We start from the raw sequence: 18,016 nt of genomic DNA on the forward strand, positions 1-18,016 counted from the left end.
GAATCTAAATTTTTTTGCTCCTATATCAACAGTTAAATAAGAGGTTTCGTGAATCATGACAAGATTTCTTGGGGTTTTTTTTTTTTTTATATAAATAAACTTAAACAATGGACAGACCTGCAGTCTGTAACCCTTGTGCTATCCTAGGCACTTTAACATTGGGAATTGGGTCATCTAGACCCACTAGACAGTGCGCTGAACCTTTTTACTTAAATAATTTGACATCTTCACTGGTGTACATGGATTACATGAAATCTTTCCACCTTTATCCACCTTTGTCTTGGTAGGGAGAACACGTCAATGTAAGGGTGGGGTCATCTAAGATAGCACAAGGGCTAAGAAACATTCAGCAATTCATAATTGTTTAGGTTTAATGAATTTCTCTCTTTTCTTTGGTCCTTGACATGTTTTTTTAATGTTTGATACCTTATCCTTGTAGGTTTTTTATTTGGCAAAATAAAAGCAAAATTCCAAATAACACAGCCCAGGTTGGTACATTTTATTCTGCACACATCTTTTAACAGAAAAAACAAAAAGGAGAAGTTTTTTCTTTCTTTATTGCTGACATGCAAACACTCTGAACTGCTCTAGCATCTCATCTAAGCCCAGGCATGTGGCTCTGTGTTCATCCCCTTGACACTCCTCTGCTGTTGGCCAATACTCAATCCAAGTTCTCTCTCCAAGGACGTACTGATATCTGAAAGCAAAGAAGTGGACGAACAATTAAATCTTGGTTAAACCTGTGGTTAAAGTGAAAACCACAGGTGAGTCCAATTCATGTGAGTTGTATGGGGATACATGTGGACACCGATTTGCATAAACCAAACTTACGTGAGCTGTTTTTCATCTTTGTGAATGTCTCTGGATGATCCCATGATCAGGTATGTTTTACCTTTCTGCAGTTTCAAAGCATCTCTGCAATGGGGATAACTGAGGAATGGCCGCAGTTTTCCCCTGGGGCCAACATCTGTACTTCCTGTAATAACAAAGGGAAATGTGTGTGTGAGGGGATAACTTACAGAAAAAAATAACCTTAAAAATTCGATTTCAGGCACAGACCATCACAAATTAATGTGTCTGACATGGAAAAAGGATAAACTGTAACTGTGCCCCTCAGGATACATTGTGAGTAGTGTGATACATTAACAGTTATTGATACTCACTCCATCCTTTTAAAAGAGTGGGAATTTTGTTTCTGTAACCAACAGTAAGTCAAACTTTTAAAAGTATAAAGCAACCCCCTTGTCCCCCACTTTATGGACAATTTTATTTCAGCACAGCCAAAAGGAAGAAGGGTGTCTCTTTGGGAGTATAAGAATACCTTCTGGTGTACGCTGATAAGTGTGGAGAATCAATTGATAAGAATCAGCACCTCCAGTTAGTGGCCATGGTTCCCAACCAGAAAACTATTACGTTTCCACTGCTGCTTAGAATCAATCACTCTGCCAAGTGGTTAAAGTTTGAGAGCTTTAGCATTCTGTTCCAATTAATGGACAATTGAAATATGATATTCACTGATAGAATGATGGAGTTTCTACAGTATTGCATTTGTAGTGTTGTTCAGATTGCTGTCACCAGAGCTACTGCCTAGAGCCAGCCCTGGGGTCTGAGCAAGCAAGCCAAAGCAAAAATAAGTCAGTTCAGTCAGTTTTTTCACGATGTTGAAGCCAGACAACTTCAGTAAGCGGTGATTGGTCCAAGTTGGTCTGAGTCAACATTTCTATGGCAACCACTCTCACCAATCAGAAGTGAGTTTGTCAAAAGGCCACACTGGAAACTGGGCTCAGGGGATTCTCTCAAACATTTCAAATGTTCAATGCAAGACCATATACTTTTCTTGAGACCGGTCAGTTTATAAATTGAATAACTTACAATAAAGAATTAATGTCATGAAAAAATTCCCATAAGCAAGAACGTGTTAAAAATAAAGGCATCAGGTTGGTTATTTTGACAAATATGATGACTAAGTAAAAGGTTTTTACTTCTCAACACAAGTCTATGGGATTTCGGCTTTTTGGGACCAGCAGGTACTTCCTATTTGGAATGTAAGGAGGAACGATTCACTAAGTCCAGTTCTCTTATACAGTCAAACTGTGTGACCCAGGTGGACACAGCCCAGAAAGGCTAAAAAGGATATCCAGTCTCCAACCCCACAACTTGCGGAAAGGTTTATGAGGGTCCGGTGCTGTCAGATCTTGGTCATAAATATAGGATTAGATCAAGGAATGGGATGTAACTTGTCTGCGAGGAAAGGGGTCTAAACTTGTAGAGGAAACTGAGCTGCACTGGCATCAGACAGACAGAAAGATCTGTTCTGTTCCGTTATTGGATTTCTCTACTGCTCAGTTTGTTCATAACAATTACTGTGTTTGAGCATAAGGATGTTCATCAAATGGACTCTTGGCAGAAAGACAGGGATACATTAGGTAGTCATGTGATCTGACCTTAAACCATCTCTCTTTTAGAGGTAAGAAGAGCTGTAAACTGACCCAACACTTGGTGGCTGAATTCATTGATGGACATGCAGTCCAACAAACTTGTCAAACAGACTCGGGAGTATTGTATTGTGAATATCTGGCTAAGCCAACACATACAATGGAATTTAACTCTATTTGTGTTAACCCAATAAGCCAACCCCAACCCTTATCTAGGAGAACAGTTTATTAGTATAAATTGCACAGAAAGTAGCATTGTTGGTGTCAGAGAGAAAAAACAACTGCACATTATCACCAACCTTCTTTGATGGAGTCCTGCACCCGCATGGCATAGATGTCTATAGACGGTTTTTGGACAACATCTTCCACCAGAACTTTGTACGCTGTAAGGCGACAAGGGAAGCTGTCAGTCTTAAAATGTGCATACGGAAGATGCACACTCAAACAGTTGCAAATGTAGCGCAGCTCTTACCATATTCAATTTTGCTGCTCTCTGTGCTCTCACAGATTTTAGATGTTCGCTCATCGTTGCTGATTTGACCATTCTTCTGCATGCTGCAGTTCTCTAGAAAAAAGCAAAGAACAGTGTAAGCGCACTGTCTGAAACAGAAGCTAATGTCACTGTAAATTTTAGTGCAACTGAAAACAGCTGACCATAAGAACATCTTGTGCAACCACAAAGAGCATCATCCACTGCTTTTGTGTGCCAGTCCCAAGTCCAGGTAAATATATTTACCTGGACTTGGGACTGGCACACATATATATTGTATATTGCTGGTGTATACACAACCAGCAATATACAAAAAAAACAAAGTTCTAAAGCAATTACTGCCTTAAATGACCCTTGTATCTGTTTTAATTATTGTTCTTACTATTTACTACTATTTATTTATTTATTTTTCCTTTTTAATCAAGAAATCTGATTTATTGCCGTGTTCAAAGACATTTATTTTCTTTTGAACAGGCAATAAAGTTATCTAACTTTAGAAAGGGTTTAGTCAGATGCGGCTTCTATGTAGAACAAAGGCCAAATCAATCATGCATATCACTATCAGAGCTTTCATACAACTTCAGTCATGGCCCATGTTAAAAAATATATGTACCGTTGTGTTTTGGTGCTTTTCTTGTATACCAGGGGCATTTTTTCAACATCTATACTCAGACAAAAGCAGCGTGCAGATGCATGCTTTTGTTTGATACTGATTGGTTTGTATCATTCTTGCCTGGAGTCATCAGTAGAAGTCCTGGGACACAAATGTTACCTAGTTACCTTCTGCACATGTGCACTCGTCATCTTTGCAGAGCTTCAGCAGCTGTCCTCCCTCCCTCTCTGGATGGTAAAACTTCACACAAGGTGTTTCTGTGAACAGAAAAAGGGTCTTCATAAAATTAACTTTTATCTTCACTTATCATTACTCTGATGAGAACAGAGGCAGCCTGTTCTTACGCTCATAATATTCATAGACAGACACTGCTGCAGGCTGAAGAACGCCCACCTCCATGGTCTGCTGGACCCTGAAACTGATCTCCTCTGGTCGGGTGTGAGAAATCTACAGATAAATGTAATTCAGAGGTCAGTAATTTGCTGTCATTTAGGAATACTCTGATCAGCCAGCAAGACTGTTAGCTGAATGGTTATGTGAGCGGGCCTGTTCTTTCTGAGTTTCAAATTCTTCTGCTTGTGATCTTGTTTAATAACTCAGTTGTATGATATAAACGTTACACAAAGGTCAGATGATCCAGAACATGCAGACAGTAACAAGAAGCAGCCAGGGGTCAAACCTTATCCAGGTAGATGATGAGTGAGCCTCGTTCCGACAGAGCTGTATTCATTTCATACTTGCTAATGAGGGGAAATCGCCCTCCAGACAGCTACAGACACAAGTACAAGTCATCATTGGTTTTGGGCACTCAGTAAATCTCATTTTGAACTGATTTACAGTCTTACAGCTTTTAGGTCATCTAAGTTGGGAGTGAAGCCTGTCTGCAAACCGATGTCTAAGATGGACATGGTGGCATCACGATTGCTGTCCTTGTATCTGCAAAGGAGAGCACTATAAAGAAACTGCAGAGAATTGGAGCAGAGCAAAAACAATGTTACTTACAAAACCTCTATCTGAAGCTTGTAGACCTTTTGATTCCCAATATTCTTAGCTGCAGGAAGAAACTTCTTTTTATATGGCTCAAAAAGTAAAACAGTAAAACTCTAGAAACAGACAGTTACCTGGAAGCAGCTGCACTGACACGTTAAACTTCTGGCAGTCACTTTCCTTTTCTTCAGGCAGAGCATAGTACAAGGACACCATCTGACCAACAGGACAAGCAAAATAAATGTGCATATTAACCAAAGCAAATCAAAATCATGGAAATTGTTTGCACTTGGTAGGGGGCAAAAGGGAGAACCCCAACCAAAAAGATTTTTGAGAGCAGCACTATGGCTTTAAAATAAGAACCAGGATTGAAAAACTCTTTGCTCTTCCCATTTCAAAACCCCATGTTCAAACAGATTTCTATAAATGAGGTCAACTTTAAAGTTGTCACTTTAAAAGTCCCCTTCTCTCCATGTAGATGAATTGTCTTCATGATATTCCTCTTTGCTATTTTATTGAGTTTAATAGAAAGATCAAAGTTGTTTAAAAAAGAGATGAAGATGTTTTCTGGTGACTGTGGTTCACATTCTGAGAATAAAGATATTTTCTTGGTGAAGGCTTCCTGGAAACCAGTCCTGTCCTCATGATTACTGATTACTCAAAAAAGATGCAGTCCTTACTTTGAGAACAGCTTCTCCCGATCCAGTAGCCTTCACTTTTATATCTTTGTTTATGTCTTTGATCTGCAGGGACAGACTCAGTCATAAATAAAACTAACAAAAAATGAACAAACACAGAGCTTAAGTGTATCAGCAGCAGGATCTCACTTTAGAGGTTCTTGTAGCATAGCTGTTTTCACGGTTGAATTCATATTTGTCAGGCTTTGATTTGCCTGGCAACAAGATATCCACTTTCAGATCATACTCTGGTTCTTGAGCATTGGCCCAGTACTCTGCTACAGCCTGGTACACAATTATTGTAGCCTAAATGAGAGAGGGGGAAACAGATTTAGGGCTCCAGAAGGATTTTGAATGTATATTCCTGAAAGTACAACGAGGTCAAAATTATTTCGAACCTGGGTGGATCCATAACCCCCACCAACAAACTGCTGCTGGTTGAACCATCTCACAACAGGTCTGGCATCTTCAAAAGACTTAAAAAGAAGAAAGAAGTTTAAACAAATATACACGTCATGTGTCTGAAGTTATATAACCCTCTATTGTAAGAAATGTCCTCTTCCTGATCAAAGGTTTAGTTAAAAAGGAGCATATATGTTTTTTTTTAAATAAATATGTGAACCAGCGCAAGCAAGATTCTTTATGTGAATAAGGGATGAGCTCACCTTGGTCTTGACCAAAGCCAGAAGAGCATAAGCTGTGGCCTCAAGGGTAAAGAGGTGCTTTCCAGGAACAGGCCAGTGGGTCAACTCTGGCAGACAAGAGCAAAACTGTTACCATGACACATGCCAAACAGGGACATGTTATAGGTTATAAATCCTAGAATCAGCAGTATTGAGTGATGCTTGTTGAATGATTTCTGTTTCAGCACCTGGAGAAACAAACTTGTAGAGAATATCGCGGTTTAGTTTTCCCTCATTAGCCAGAGCATATGATGTCATGGCAACAGCGTAAGGATTTGTAAGGCTGGGAAGTCGTTTCTCCAGGTAGGCAACTGCCTTGTCAATGCTGCCTGGCAGGGTCTACACAGGAGGGGGAGAAACAAATGATTAAAGAGAGTAAAGTTTCAGTGGTTAAAAGCTGGAGTACAAAAAGTGGAGACAAGATTTGTGAGGACTGCCATTTTGGCGCATAATTCCATTACTCTTGAAACACTAGTAATCTCTGTGTTATATCTGCAGACATACCAGAGAGTTTCTCACTAATCATTCAGAAATACTATGAAAGATAAGCCGTGCCCCCCGAGCGCGGCTTGTCTGCAGCTCACCGCTCCCCCTAGGGGATTGGTCAAAATGCGGAGAACAATTTTCCCATTGTGGGATAAATAAAAGTAAATTTAAAAAAAAATGTAAATCACTGTAGGACAACACTGATAAATCATGGACTAAGACAATCAGGATGTCCTTCCTACAACTCTTAAAAGGCAGAAAATGTGATTAGGTTGACCACCACACATCTCTAATTTGCATTACATGTTTTACAAAAACAGTATAGAATTGTGTAAAATAAATTATTTGTACGGATAGGTCTATCTGGTAAAGAACAGAGTACCTAAAAAGTGTTTCTACAAAAATCTTAAACTGTGAAAAATCTAATTAGATGGAGATGGGTACTCCAACTTGATAAAAGTTACAATAGTCTCCAAGAATTCAAAAGAGAATAAATTGTTTGTAGCACCAATGGTTTGGAAGATTATGGCCTAAACGTGTTTTGTATAACCAACAACCTGGTGGTGCAACTAAGTAAGCTTTATTAGAGCTTAAAGTAGATTTAAAGGTTGTCATCTGGACTAAGTTTTTTAAAGTTGAAGACTTTTCACCTCTTATCCATAATGCTTTGTCAATTGACAAAGTGTAACCCTTATGCTATCCTAGGCACTTTAACATTGAGAGTTGGGTCATCTAGACCCACTAAACAGTGCGCTGAACCTTTTTTCTTCAATGATTTGTGATCTTCACTGGTGTCCATGGATTACATGAAGTCCTCTTCACCTTTATCCACCTTTGTCATGGTACGGAGAACACGTCAATGTAAGGGTGTGGTCATAGGAAAACACAAGTGTTAAAAAGATCATATGTGTTTTTTTAACTAAATATGTGAACCAGTCAATTGATAGAGCCTTTTAGATAAGAGGTGAAATATCTTCAGCTTTAAAAAAAATTAGTCCAGATGACAACCTTTACACCTACTACTATGATGGAATCTACCTGGATGAATATAAGTCTTCACAGACTTCTTACAGCTTGGGTAGAAAATTCAGAAGTTACCAGTCAATATGTTTCATACCATTAGCTGTAGTAGTTTTTGAGGTATAGACATTGAAACTTTGGCCCTATTCCTTTTACTATAGCAGAAAAATTGTATCAAATTTTTATTTTAAAATAAACCAAAACAACAAACAAGCAGCTTTTCTTTGCATCAGAAGACATTAGAATAATGTTAACTACTTAATAGATCGATGAGCTAGAGTAGTTCAAAGAGTGTGTTATTTGCTGTTGCTGTTGACAGCTCCAGGGTTAAAGCATTGAGTACATGACTGAATTCTGATACAGTTACATAATCAGCTGCCACCGTGGCACTCCAATGCACTATATACCAGCTTGGCAAGACACTCACAGGTAAGTCAACATGTGAAATGGGGCAAGAGGAGGATCTGCCAAAAGCAAACAGAGTTTAAGTGTGGCCCAGCAGCATCAAACCTCCCTGATATAATAGCATTGTTGAGACACATCACACAGAATTCTTGCTTTGTTTGCTTTGAAACTCTCAAATCTAAGAATGAAAGTTTTATGGTAAGGCCAGATGTTCACAGATACATGCAGACAAGTTGTTGAAGGTGTCTTCTCCTTCAAATTTTTGTTGGGATTAAATTTTCAACAATCTGAATTTTCCGTTTGCTGAATAGATCTATGGATTTATTCAGTGCATTCTGTTTGTCTTCTTCCAATCCTTAGTGGACGCTAAATTTTAAAGACAATTGTTAGGATCAGCCTTGAAACTTCCTGCTGTAGCACTTTGTTTACTGTTCACTTCGTAACCAGTTGTACTTGATCTGGGTGGATGATGCCACATTTGATATAATGCACACACTTTTAAGAAAAACAAAATTTTTCTAAAAAACAATAATTTTGCAAACACCGGTTTGCAAAAAAAGAAAAAGAAAAAGAAAGAATGTTAAAAAAGTAGTTAGATTTATTATCAGAAACCTACATTGACAGTGGCTGAACAGAGCGAGCGTGACTCCTGCATGGCAATGAGGCAGAACGCTGTCATAGAGGCATCAGAGTCAGAGCCACGGACATCACCCTAGAGTGCACATAAATATAAGCAAAGTCTTAACTTATTCTAAGTTGGAAACGTGGACATGAAACAGTTAAAGATCAGTGGTTTCACTTACAATCATCTCTCCATGGTACATTTTTCCAGTTTCTGTGAACAAGCCATCGGGCTGCTGAGCTCTGAGTATCAGGAACTTCACAGCATCACAAATGTGTTCCTTTTTGATGGCCACCAGGTTGTTGGCCATGGAAAACACTTTAATAACATATGCTGTTAACCTTGTGGAATAAAGAAGACAATGCAGTGGTTCAGTTTCACAGAAACCATCAAGGCTGAGTGTGCCAAGCACATAACCTAACTACCTTATTCTAAAACTGTATAACCAAAGCCTGGAGGCACAAAGCTTGCTAGAATGAACAGTTAACAAATCTATCTTTGTAGTAGTTGCACATAAATAAATAGTAGTCTGATAGGGTAGCTTTAATGCAGAGGCAGTGCAGGCGACCTCTGACTGGAGGAATCAGTGACAAGTCATTCATATAACGGAATAGAGCTGTGAAAGATAAAGCTTGGAACAAGATTCACAAGATTTGCCCCACTTAAAACATTTAACACCAAGCTTCTACCAGCTATGATTGGTGGACATGCACTAGTGAACAATAGAAAAGAAAAAACAAGAAGGAGCCTCTCCTTCCTTGCCCAGTGGGAACACCATGGCTATATGTGCTTTCAAGAACCCCAGTTTAGAGCGTTCTTGAATGTGCGTCACATTCCTGGTGTGAACGTATCTTAAGGCAGCAGAGCTATGAACTGATTATTTATTCCTGCCACCACGTTGCACACAAAACTTTTTAAGTTGCAAGTAAAAATATTAAATATTTGTTTTTCTATTTTTTTTTATTTTGCTTTGAATTTTTTTTTTCTTTTAAAAATGCATTTCCGTTTGCAAAACACCCGTTTTTGCATGCGTTGTGTCAAATCTAGCTTTTTCCTATCTTTGATTTTGCTGACCACTCGGAGTGCGACTTAGCGTGATAAAACTGCCAGAGCCAAAAAAGTTCTCGCATGCTTTGTGTCATATCACTTTTTTCCCTATCTTTGATTTTGCTGACATTAGTTTCAGTTTGATGTGAAAAAGCTGCTATCAAACAGCTGCTGATTGGTTGAAAGCAAAAAAATATTGAAAGCAAAATAAATCTAATTGAAAAGCAAATATTTATTTTTTCATTTGCAACTTAGAAAGTTTTGTGTTCAACGTAGTGGCAGAAATATCACTCCATAAAGAGCTGCCATCAGTGTGTGAATGTATGTGTATGGGTGAATGGGCCGTCGACCGTAAAGGACTTGGGCATTTTAAGAAGGTGGTGAAGCACTAAATAACTATAAAACATTATTATAAAACATTAAACTATTTACAATTCTGTGAGATTTTTTTAAACTTGTCTTGATTAGCTGAAAGATCACATTACCCTGCATTTTCTACAGGACTATAAGGCACTATTTCATCTTTTCCCAGCTCATGGTTTGTGCTGACTGCAAACATCTGAGGCATTGCTATTGAAACCTGAAACCAGCACATCTCAGTAGAATGAAACCATTTTGTGAGCACAGTTTGTAGCGTCAACAAATCACACCCAACACGTTTGAATTTAAGGGAGTTAAAATGAAAAGCAGGAAGGGGGTGAGGGCCAGCCTTGTACCTCATCATTTGGTTTGAATGAAGAAACATGTAAACACTTCAGCCATGACGGTAGAATAAGTTATACAAAACCCTGTAGCACGATGTCTCATTCCTCTAATTTAAAAATACTGAAGACGAGCCTCTTATTTAACTAACATGTTGATGTATTTAGCATGTGTGCTAAATGATAATTGGTAAATACAATGTAAATACATGTGGTAAATACAAATAAAATTTTGAAAGTGTAGTAGGATTAACTGGCTCAGGTGTGGCTGAGAATAATTACGAGCGGTGGCCTCTTGGGGCAGTATAAAAACCTTAGGCGGTCACTGGCAGGATGTGCAGCATTTGGCCACTGGAACCGCCCACTTCCAGTTGTATACATCCGGTTTAGCCCCACAAAGTAAGGTAGCGGTGGTAGCCTGTTGTCAGTGTGTGGTCGGCTTTCCTAATTTTATGCTGGTTTTAGCGCCGGATACTCGCGGCCAAAGGGTGAGCTCTTGCAGCTCTGTGGATAGCTTAGCGCTTTTTTTTTGTTTTTGTTTACCAGGTGCTGAACAGACAGAGCCTTGGTAAGCTGGCGTCGCTCAAGCGCTGCGTTTACCTAAAGCTGATAATTTTAAGTGTTAATGTTGATTTTTTTTTTTCTGTTTTACCAGGGACTTTCTAACGCTCCCAAGAGTGGAACAGCTGCTGTTTTTTTTTATACGCAGTTTGTTATACGTGGCTTTTATACTGATTTTTATCGGTAGCTTTTATTGATCCTGTGTGGAAAAGGATCCAGTTTGGACTTCAAGGAGGGTTTGTCTGGAGTGCTCGCCGATGGAAATTCGCCAGGGAGGCGATCGGGACATTTTGGGGCCTGGACTCCCCTCATCTACCCCAAAGCGAAGACGAGCGGCACTCACTGCACTGTACAGCATCCAATTGAACGGCTAACCCCCGCCTGAGTAGCCAACTGGTGTTCTTATGTTAATCTTGTATTTTTAGGGTTGGTTCTGGGTCACCGAACTGCTGGGACCCGTTGTTATTAGTTTGTTTTTAGACGAACTATTCAATTATTGTCTCCAACTTTTTAATGACCCTGTTTTGTTTTGTCACCAGCGCTGAGGACCCAGGCGTCAGTCCTGTGTGTAAGGTGGAGGCCTTCCCCGGTTGGAGTGGCGTGTCTTCGGGTGAAGGGTTCACCGTGTGAGTGGGGTGGTTTATATTATAAGTTGACATTTTCTTTGGGAGCCTCCACTTCTCCTAGTGAAAAAGGTCCTCAGGCCAGTGAACGGGTGTCTGTGGTGCCCATCTTTTTAACTTCTTCATTTTAACTGGTTTTAGGAGTTTGCAACTAAATTATATTTTAATCTTGATTCCTCCGTCTCTTGTTTGTGCGCTTCCATTGCAAGAAAAAGTGTCCCTTGGGGCCACAAAAGCATAAAGCCTAAAGTGCTAAATAAAAAACCCACATTATAAAAATGTGTAACCATTCTGTGATATTCTTGATGGTCAGTACAATTTTCTTATAGCACTTGACCAAAAATATGATTCTGACCCAACTTTGGCTTGTTGTTTTGGCTCAGTGGCATGTCAGTGGATGAAGGTTTCTGTCAACAGCTAGACGTAAATGAACTGACAGATGGATGGACACATCAGTTAAAGGATGCATAAATGGATGGAAGGATGGATAATACTGATAACCTTACCAGGAGCTGCTTCCATGATCAGCCCATACAGCAAAAGAGCCGTCGCCTTTTAGGTAGGCTAGTTCGTTGGTGTAGCCTGTACAGAAAAGTAGTTGTTTGTTGGAGAATGACCCATGACTTCCCTTTGCATACAACCACAGCTTTTCAACCCCGAACTTTCATCTTACCTGTTTTTATGTGCTGAAGGGCCTCAGCCCGTTTCTGAAAGCCAACGGCTTCCCATTGGTTGGTTTTGTCCAAATATATGGTTGCAATGACAGGTAGGGTCATGTGGATCATGTTCTGCTCTCCACAACCAGAGGGCTGATAAATCAGAGTACCCATTGACTTTCCACTGATGGCATTTTCCACCAGTCCAGAAACTTGTTCTCGGCCTGCGTGCAAAATGTAAAACCAAAGTGGAAATAATCACCAGCAACTATGCAGAGCTCAGTTTGAGGATGAAAACTGACCTGTCAATGAGATCTGAGTGCTTGTTGGTGAGCTTGGAATAAAATTACTTTTGGGAATGTTGCTGTTCAGAACTTCCACTTGTTCACCGTCTAAAAACCCCACAATTGTGCAGTTATGGAATATAGGAGTCCACAGAAATACTTATTGCTATGTTAAAAAAGTTACTTCAATTTATGCAAAAATCATGTATAGGACTCACTTTTCCCCTTATGAGCTGGATCCAAGATTGTAGATTCTATAGCTTTAACCAGAACTCCTGGAGGCTGAGGAAGAAAATATTGGACAATAAGCTTATTTTTGCCACTGCATACTAGTGTCTGAAGCTCATTTTCTTTCTGTCACAATAGTTATTTTTTGGAAAGCCTTAGAAACTTTTTTTAAGATTTGGTCAATTTTTTTTACTCAAAACTCAATGTGGCGGCTGGGTAGCTTGGTTGGTAAGGTGAGGTGAGAGGCTGAAATCCTGGGTTCGATTCCCAGAGGGGAATGAACAATGTGATTGGGGCAATTACCCTATCAATGGCGAGCAATTAACATCACCCAGTGAGGGCCCTTAGGCAAGACCCTTAACGCTACTGCCTCTCGAGCGCGGTTTGGCTGCAGCTCACCGCTCCCCCAAGGGATGGGTCACATGCAGAGAAGAATTTCCCCATTGTGGGATAAATGAAGTATCAATTATTATTATTAAAACTACGTGTGAATCACAGCTATGCTATTTTTGTACAATGACAACAGTGTCCAGGCTGAGACTTGTTAAAAAACCAGATTGACTTACAACCACCCGCAGGTCTTTCTTCACTCCATCACTCAGGTACGAGTCTTTGACAGCAGCTTTGACCTCGATGGGAAGAGTCCCCTCCTTCATGGGAATAATGATGAAGGGAACAGATCTTGTGGACATGGCGCCAACGTTCACCTCTTGTCGATATTTCCCACGTTTAGAAGCTGCGCTGCACGTGTCCTTTTCTTCGGCTAGATCTATACGAACCTGAAGAAAGACAGAATGGTGGAGAAAATTCAGTCTTTCAACAAATAAAGACTAACAGTAGAATAAAGTGACATTTGTGGTTTTGTGTTAAAAGTCACATTAATTGCTTACTCCTCAGTCTGCAACAAGCACCTCGGAGCCCATAGTTTCCATATTAAAAGAAAACACTAACAAATATTTAAATGTGTCATTGGCTGATCAAGCATTTCTATCTTTCCCATGTCTAAGTTTCAGTCATAATCCTGCTTTGCTGCTCTTACGGTTATGAGCTCTGGCCTGTAGTTGTGTAGAATGGCTTTCACTTCCAGCTGCTCTCCGCGGACAGCTGAGTACGGCAGCCGGAGGTCTATGAAGAAGTCTTTGCGAACAATCACCTCCAGTGACTCTCCCACACAGATGCCTTCAATAAATACCAGAGGAATCAAACGTTTACAGAAGTGGTCATGGTGCAGGGGTCATATAATACAAACAGGAGCTGACTATCCACTAACCATGAGTTCTTGAGAGGCTGATGCCGGTGAACTCCCAGGTTGTGATGGAATCTTGCAGAGGAACATTTTTCACAGATGAAGTGGAGCCACTTGAGAATTAATAAGGGAGGGGCACTTTTAGACACAACTGGCAAAGGGGGGGTGTGTGTGATTACAGGTAAATGGAGAAGTGTCCCTCCAGCAGGACAGTTTTTACTATGGACTCACCAGTTGGGTGTATTTGGGGGGCATTGTGGCAAAATAATATCGGACCAGAGCCAGCTTTCCGGGAAATTGCTACGAGTAACGATTTCATTGCTATCCATGTAGCTGTCATCTGTCTCACCTGAATACAAAAAGAAACTTTGAGGTGTTTGTTTCCATGTGAACAGTCAGTTTTGTTGATACAGAAACTTACTTCGGGCCAGCTGCAGGCTCTCCTCTTTCTTTTCAAGCTGTTGTTTTTCCATTTCTTTGCAGCAGGTGACAAAAGCATCGACACAAGCCTGACCACCATCCATAATGTACTCAGAGCGACGCTCACATGTGTATGAAACTGGGGAGTCCTTCATGCCGTCCAAACAACATTCCCGCTGTAGATCTTCCTTATACTGACTCACTAACCACAATGAAAGTTTAGATGGAAACATTTAGGAGACAAATATTGTGAATAAAGTAGAGAAACTGTCTTTCTTCTTTAGGAATTGAAATGACATTGCATGCATTGAGATTTGCTTCACTTCTCACATAATGTGGTTCTGACATCCATGATGGTCGAGGCCCGCCTTCTCCTGGACGGTGCTGCACATTTCTTTTCTGAAACAAGAACAGAACAGAAACAGATGAGCAAAAAGAAGCTTGAAAAGTCCTCAGATGTCAGCAAATGATCAAAGAAGGGAAACAGTAAAGACACTTTGAAGGCTCTTTCACACAGCAATACTGGTCTAAAGGTGTTTAAATGACCCCACCATTCAGCCTTCATTTGTCTTCTATGGTTTCATTCGGATCTGACCCTCCTCCTTAGTTTTTTGTTTACTAAAAAAATTGCGCACTTACAGTCTCCAGAGTGATCAAGACAGTCACAGGATATTTGACAACATATATTAACAGATTGTCCTAGATAGATACCATCTATCTAGTTTAGACTAAATGTGTGTGTGCAGTTACAAAGGAATATGAGGTGCCGTGTAGGACATTATTCAGAATTAGCATTCATAAACACATATGTAAACTCTCACACACACTACTGAAATGCTTGTATACATACAACTGAAAATGTATTCATTCACATACACATGTGAAATCTCTCACATACACATGTGAAAATGCTCTCACACACACTACCGAAATCCTCTCACACTCACTACCGAAATCCTCTCACTCTCACTACCGAAATCCTCTCACACACACTACCGAAATCCTCTCACACACACTACCGAAATCCTCTCACACACACTACCGAAATCCTCTCACACACACTACTCAAAATCCTCTCACACACACTACCAAAAAATCCTCTCACACACACTACCAAAATCCTCTCACTCTCACTACCGAAATCCTCTCACACACACTACCAAAAAGTCCTCTCACACACACTACTGAAATCCTCTCACACTCACTACCGAAATCCTCTCACACCCACTACCGAAATCCTCTCACTCTCACTACCGAAAATGCTCTCACACACACTACCGAAATCCTCTCACACACACTACCGAAATCCTCTCACACACACTACTCAAAATCCTCTCACACACACTACCAAAATCCTCTCAGACGTGGAAGACTCTGAATATAGAACATTAATTATTTCATTGAGGAAATTAAATGTAATTTTTTGAATGTTTCTATTTCTTTCTATTTAATTTGATGTCTTACATTTTAGTTTATGAAATATTTATGAATACTGGAAAATCTCATGTTTTTTTTTTGGCCGGGTTTTTGGATTTTCATTTAAATTTTTAAAAATGAAAGTATTTTTTTTTATAAAACAAGTGATATGGTTTGACTCTGAATAAAAAATACTAAACTTTGAACTCACAAGTGTTTCATGTAATTAGACTATACGACTCATAATCCAATGTTGGAAAAATAATACAAAAATGACAAAAAGGTCACCCAGACCAGTTTTCCCTCAGGTGCAAACAATCTATTGTAGTTTAAAGTTGTTACTTTGGTCCGAGTTGTTTTAGGCTGCCGATACACATCACCTTAGCAACGCTTTTGACTGCCGTTAAATCTCGCGATAATCAGCCAACTTCCGTTTCTCCCGAAATGCCTTCCGTTTCTATCGAAATTTCAGTAGTATGTGTGAGAGGATTTCGGTAGTGAGTGTGAGAGCATTTTCGGTAGTGTGTGTGAGAGGATTTCAGTAGTGTGTGTGAGAGGATTTTGGTAGTGTGTGTGAGAGGATTTTGGTAGTGTGTGTGAGAGGATTTCGGTAGTGTGTGTGAGAGGATTTCGGTAGTGTGCGTGAGAGGATTTCGGTAGTGTGTTTGAGAGGATTTCGGTAGTGTGTGTGAGAGGATTTCAGTAGTGTGTGTGAGAGCATTTTTCGGTAGTGTGTGTGAGAGGATTTCAGTAGTGTGTGTGAGAGCATTTTCGGTAGTGAGTGTGAGAGCATTTTCGGTAGTGTGTGTGAGAGCATTTTCGGTAGTGAGTGTGAGAGGATTTCAGTAGTGTGTGTGAGAGGATTTCAGTAGTGTGTGTGAGAGCATTTTCGGTAGTGTGTGTGAGAGGATTTCGGTAGTGTGTGTGAGAGGATTTCGGTAGTGTGTGTGAGAGGATTTCGGTAGTGTGTGTGAGAGGATTTCGGTAGTGTGTGTGAGAGGATTTCGGTAGTGTGTGTGAGAGGATTTCGGTAGTGTGTGTGAGAGGATTTCAGTAGTGTGTGTGAGAGGATTTCTGTAGTGTGTGTGAGAGGATTTCGGTAGTGTGTGTGAGAGGATTTCAGTAGTGTGTGTGAGAGGATTTTGGTAGTGAGTGTGAGAGCATTTTCGGTAGTGTGTGTGAGAGCATTTTCGGTAGTGAGTGTGAGAGGATTTCAGTAGTGTGTGTGAGAGGATTTTGGTAGTGTGTGTGAGAGGATTTCGGTAGTGAGTGTGAGAGGATTTTGGTAGTGTGTGTGAGAGGATTTCGGTAGTGAGTGTGAGAGGATTTCGGTAGTGTGTGTGAGAGCATTTTTCGGTAGTGTGTGTGAGAGGATTTCAGTAGTGTGTGTGAGAGCATTTTCGGTAGTGAGTGTGAGAGCATTTTCGGTAGTGTGTGTGAGAGCATTTTCGGTAGTGAGTGTGAGAGGATTTCAGTAGTGTGTGTGAGAGGATTTCAGTAGTGTGTGTGAGAGCATTTTCGGTAGTGTGTGTGAGAGGATTTCGGTAGTGTGTGTGAGAGGATTTCGGTAGTGTGTGTGAGAGGATTTCGGTAGTGTGTGTGAGAGGATTTCGGTAGTGTGTGTGAGAGGATTTCGGTAGTGTGTGTGAGAGGATTTCAGTAGTGTGTGTGAGAGGATTTCTGTAGTGTGTGTGAGAGGATTTCGGTAGTGTGTGTGAGAGGATTTCAGTAGTGTGTGTGAGAGGATTTTGGTAGTGAGTGTGAGAGCATTTTCGGTAGTGTGTGTGAGAGCATTTTCGGTAGTGAGTGTGAGAGGATTTCAGTAGTGTGTGTGAGAGGATTTTGGTAGTGTGTGTGAGAGGATTTCGGTAGTGAGTGTGAGAGGATTTTGGTAGTGTGTGTGAGAGGATTTCGGTAGTGAGTGTGAGAGGATTTCGGTAGTGTGTGTGAGAGGATTTCGGTAGTGTGTGTGAGAGGATTTTCACATGTGTATGTGAGAGATTTCACTAGTGTGTGTGAGAGATTTCACATGTGTATGTGAATGAATATATTTTCAGTTGTATGTATACAAGCATTTCACTAGTGTGTGTGAGAGTTTTCATATGTGTTTATGAATGCTAATTCTGAATAATGTCCTACACGGCACCTCATAAAGGAATTCTGCCTCTTAACTGCAATGACCAGGCATTTACAAGAGAAAACAACACAACACTAATTTACTTTTATGACTTTTAGAATTGAAAGACAGTCAATATTTCAGTCCTCGAAGGCCCAAAGCGCTTTACAGTCACAGGCCCGCTAACCCATTTACACACATTTGCACACTGATGGTGGTTCTGCTGCTGAACACTGGTGCCAACCTTCAAAGGACAATGTTTCCTTTTTACAATAATAGGTTTGCAATGGCACTCATTCT

At 40.2% G+C, this 18,016-nt stretch overlaps 1 protein-coding gene across 1 annotated transcript in view; it reads right to left on the reverse strand.

Annotated features, from left to right (window-relative positions):
• Positions 1–486: 486 nt before the first annotated feature.
• Positions 487–18,016, reverse strand: part of c3-1 (complement component C3-1) — a 28,528-nt gene continuing 10,998 nt past the window's right edge. Inside the window, 27 exon segments of the mRNA NM_001105082.2 lie at positions 487–697; positions 832–976; positions 2,735–2,818; positions 2,908–3,000; positions 3,706–3,795; positions 3,883–3,985; positions 4,218–4,307; positions 4,384–4,474; positions 4,541–4,589; positions 4,660–4,741; positions 5,206–5,268; positions 5,353–5,508; positions 5,601–5,678; positions 5,868–5,953; positions 6,074–6,224; positions 8,413–8,508; positions 8,600–8,759; positions 11,857–11,932; positions 12,024–12,230; positions 12,309–12,398; positions 12,509–12,572; positions 13,085–13,297; positions 13,558–13,697; positions 13,789–13,877; positions 13,996–14,113; positions 14,186–14,386; positions 14,515–14,583. Coding sequence (NP_001098552.1) covers positions 556–697; positions 832–976; positions 2,735–2,818; positions 2,908–3,000; positions 3,706–3,795; positions 3,883–3,985; positions 4,218–4,307; positions 4,384–4,474; positions 4,541–4,589; positions 4,660–4,741; positions 5,206–5,268; positions 5,353–5,508; positions 5,601–5,678; positions 5,868–5,953; positions 6,074–6,224; positions 8,413–8,508; positions 8,600–8,759; positions 11,857–11,932; positions 12,024–12,230; positions 12,309–12,398; positions 12,509–12,572; positions 13,085–13,297; positions 13,558–13,697; positions 13,789–13,877; positions 13,996–14,113; positions 14,186–14,386; positions 14,515–14,583 — 3,026 coding nt within the window. The 3' untranslated portion in view covers positions 487–555.

Source organism: Oryzias latipes, chromosome 1 (assembly GCF_002234675.1).
Source record: "Oryzias latipes chromosome 1, ASM223467v1".
In the NCBI taxonomy this organism is placed as follows: Eukaryota; Metazoa; Chordata; class Actinopteri; order Beloniformes; family Adrianichthyidae; genus Oryzias; species Oryzias latipes.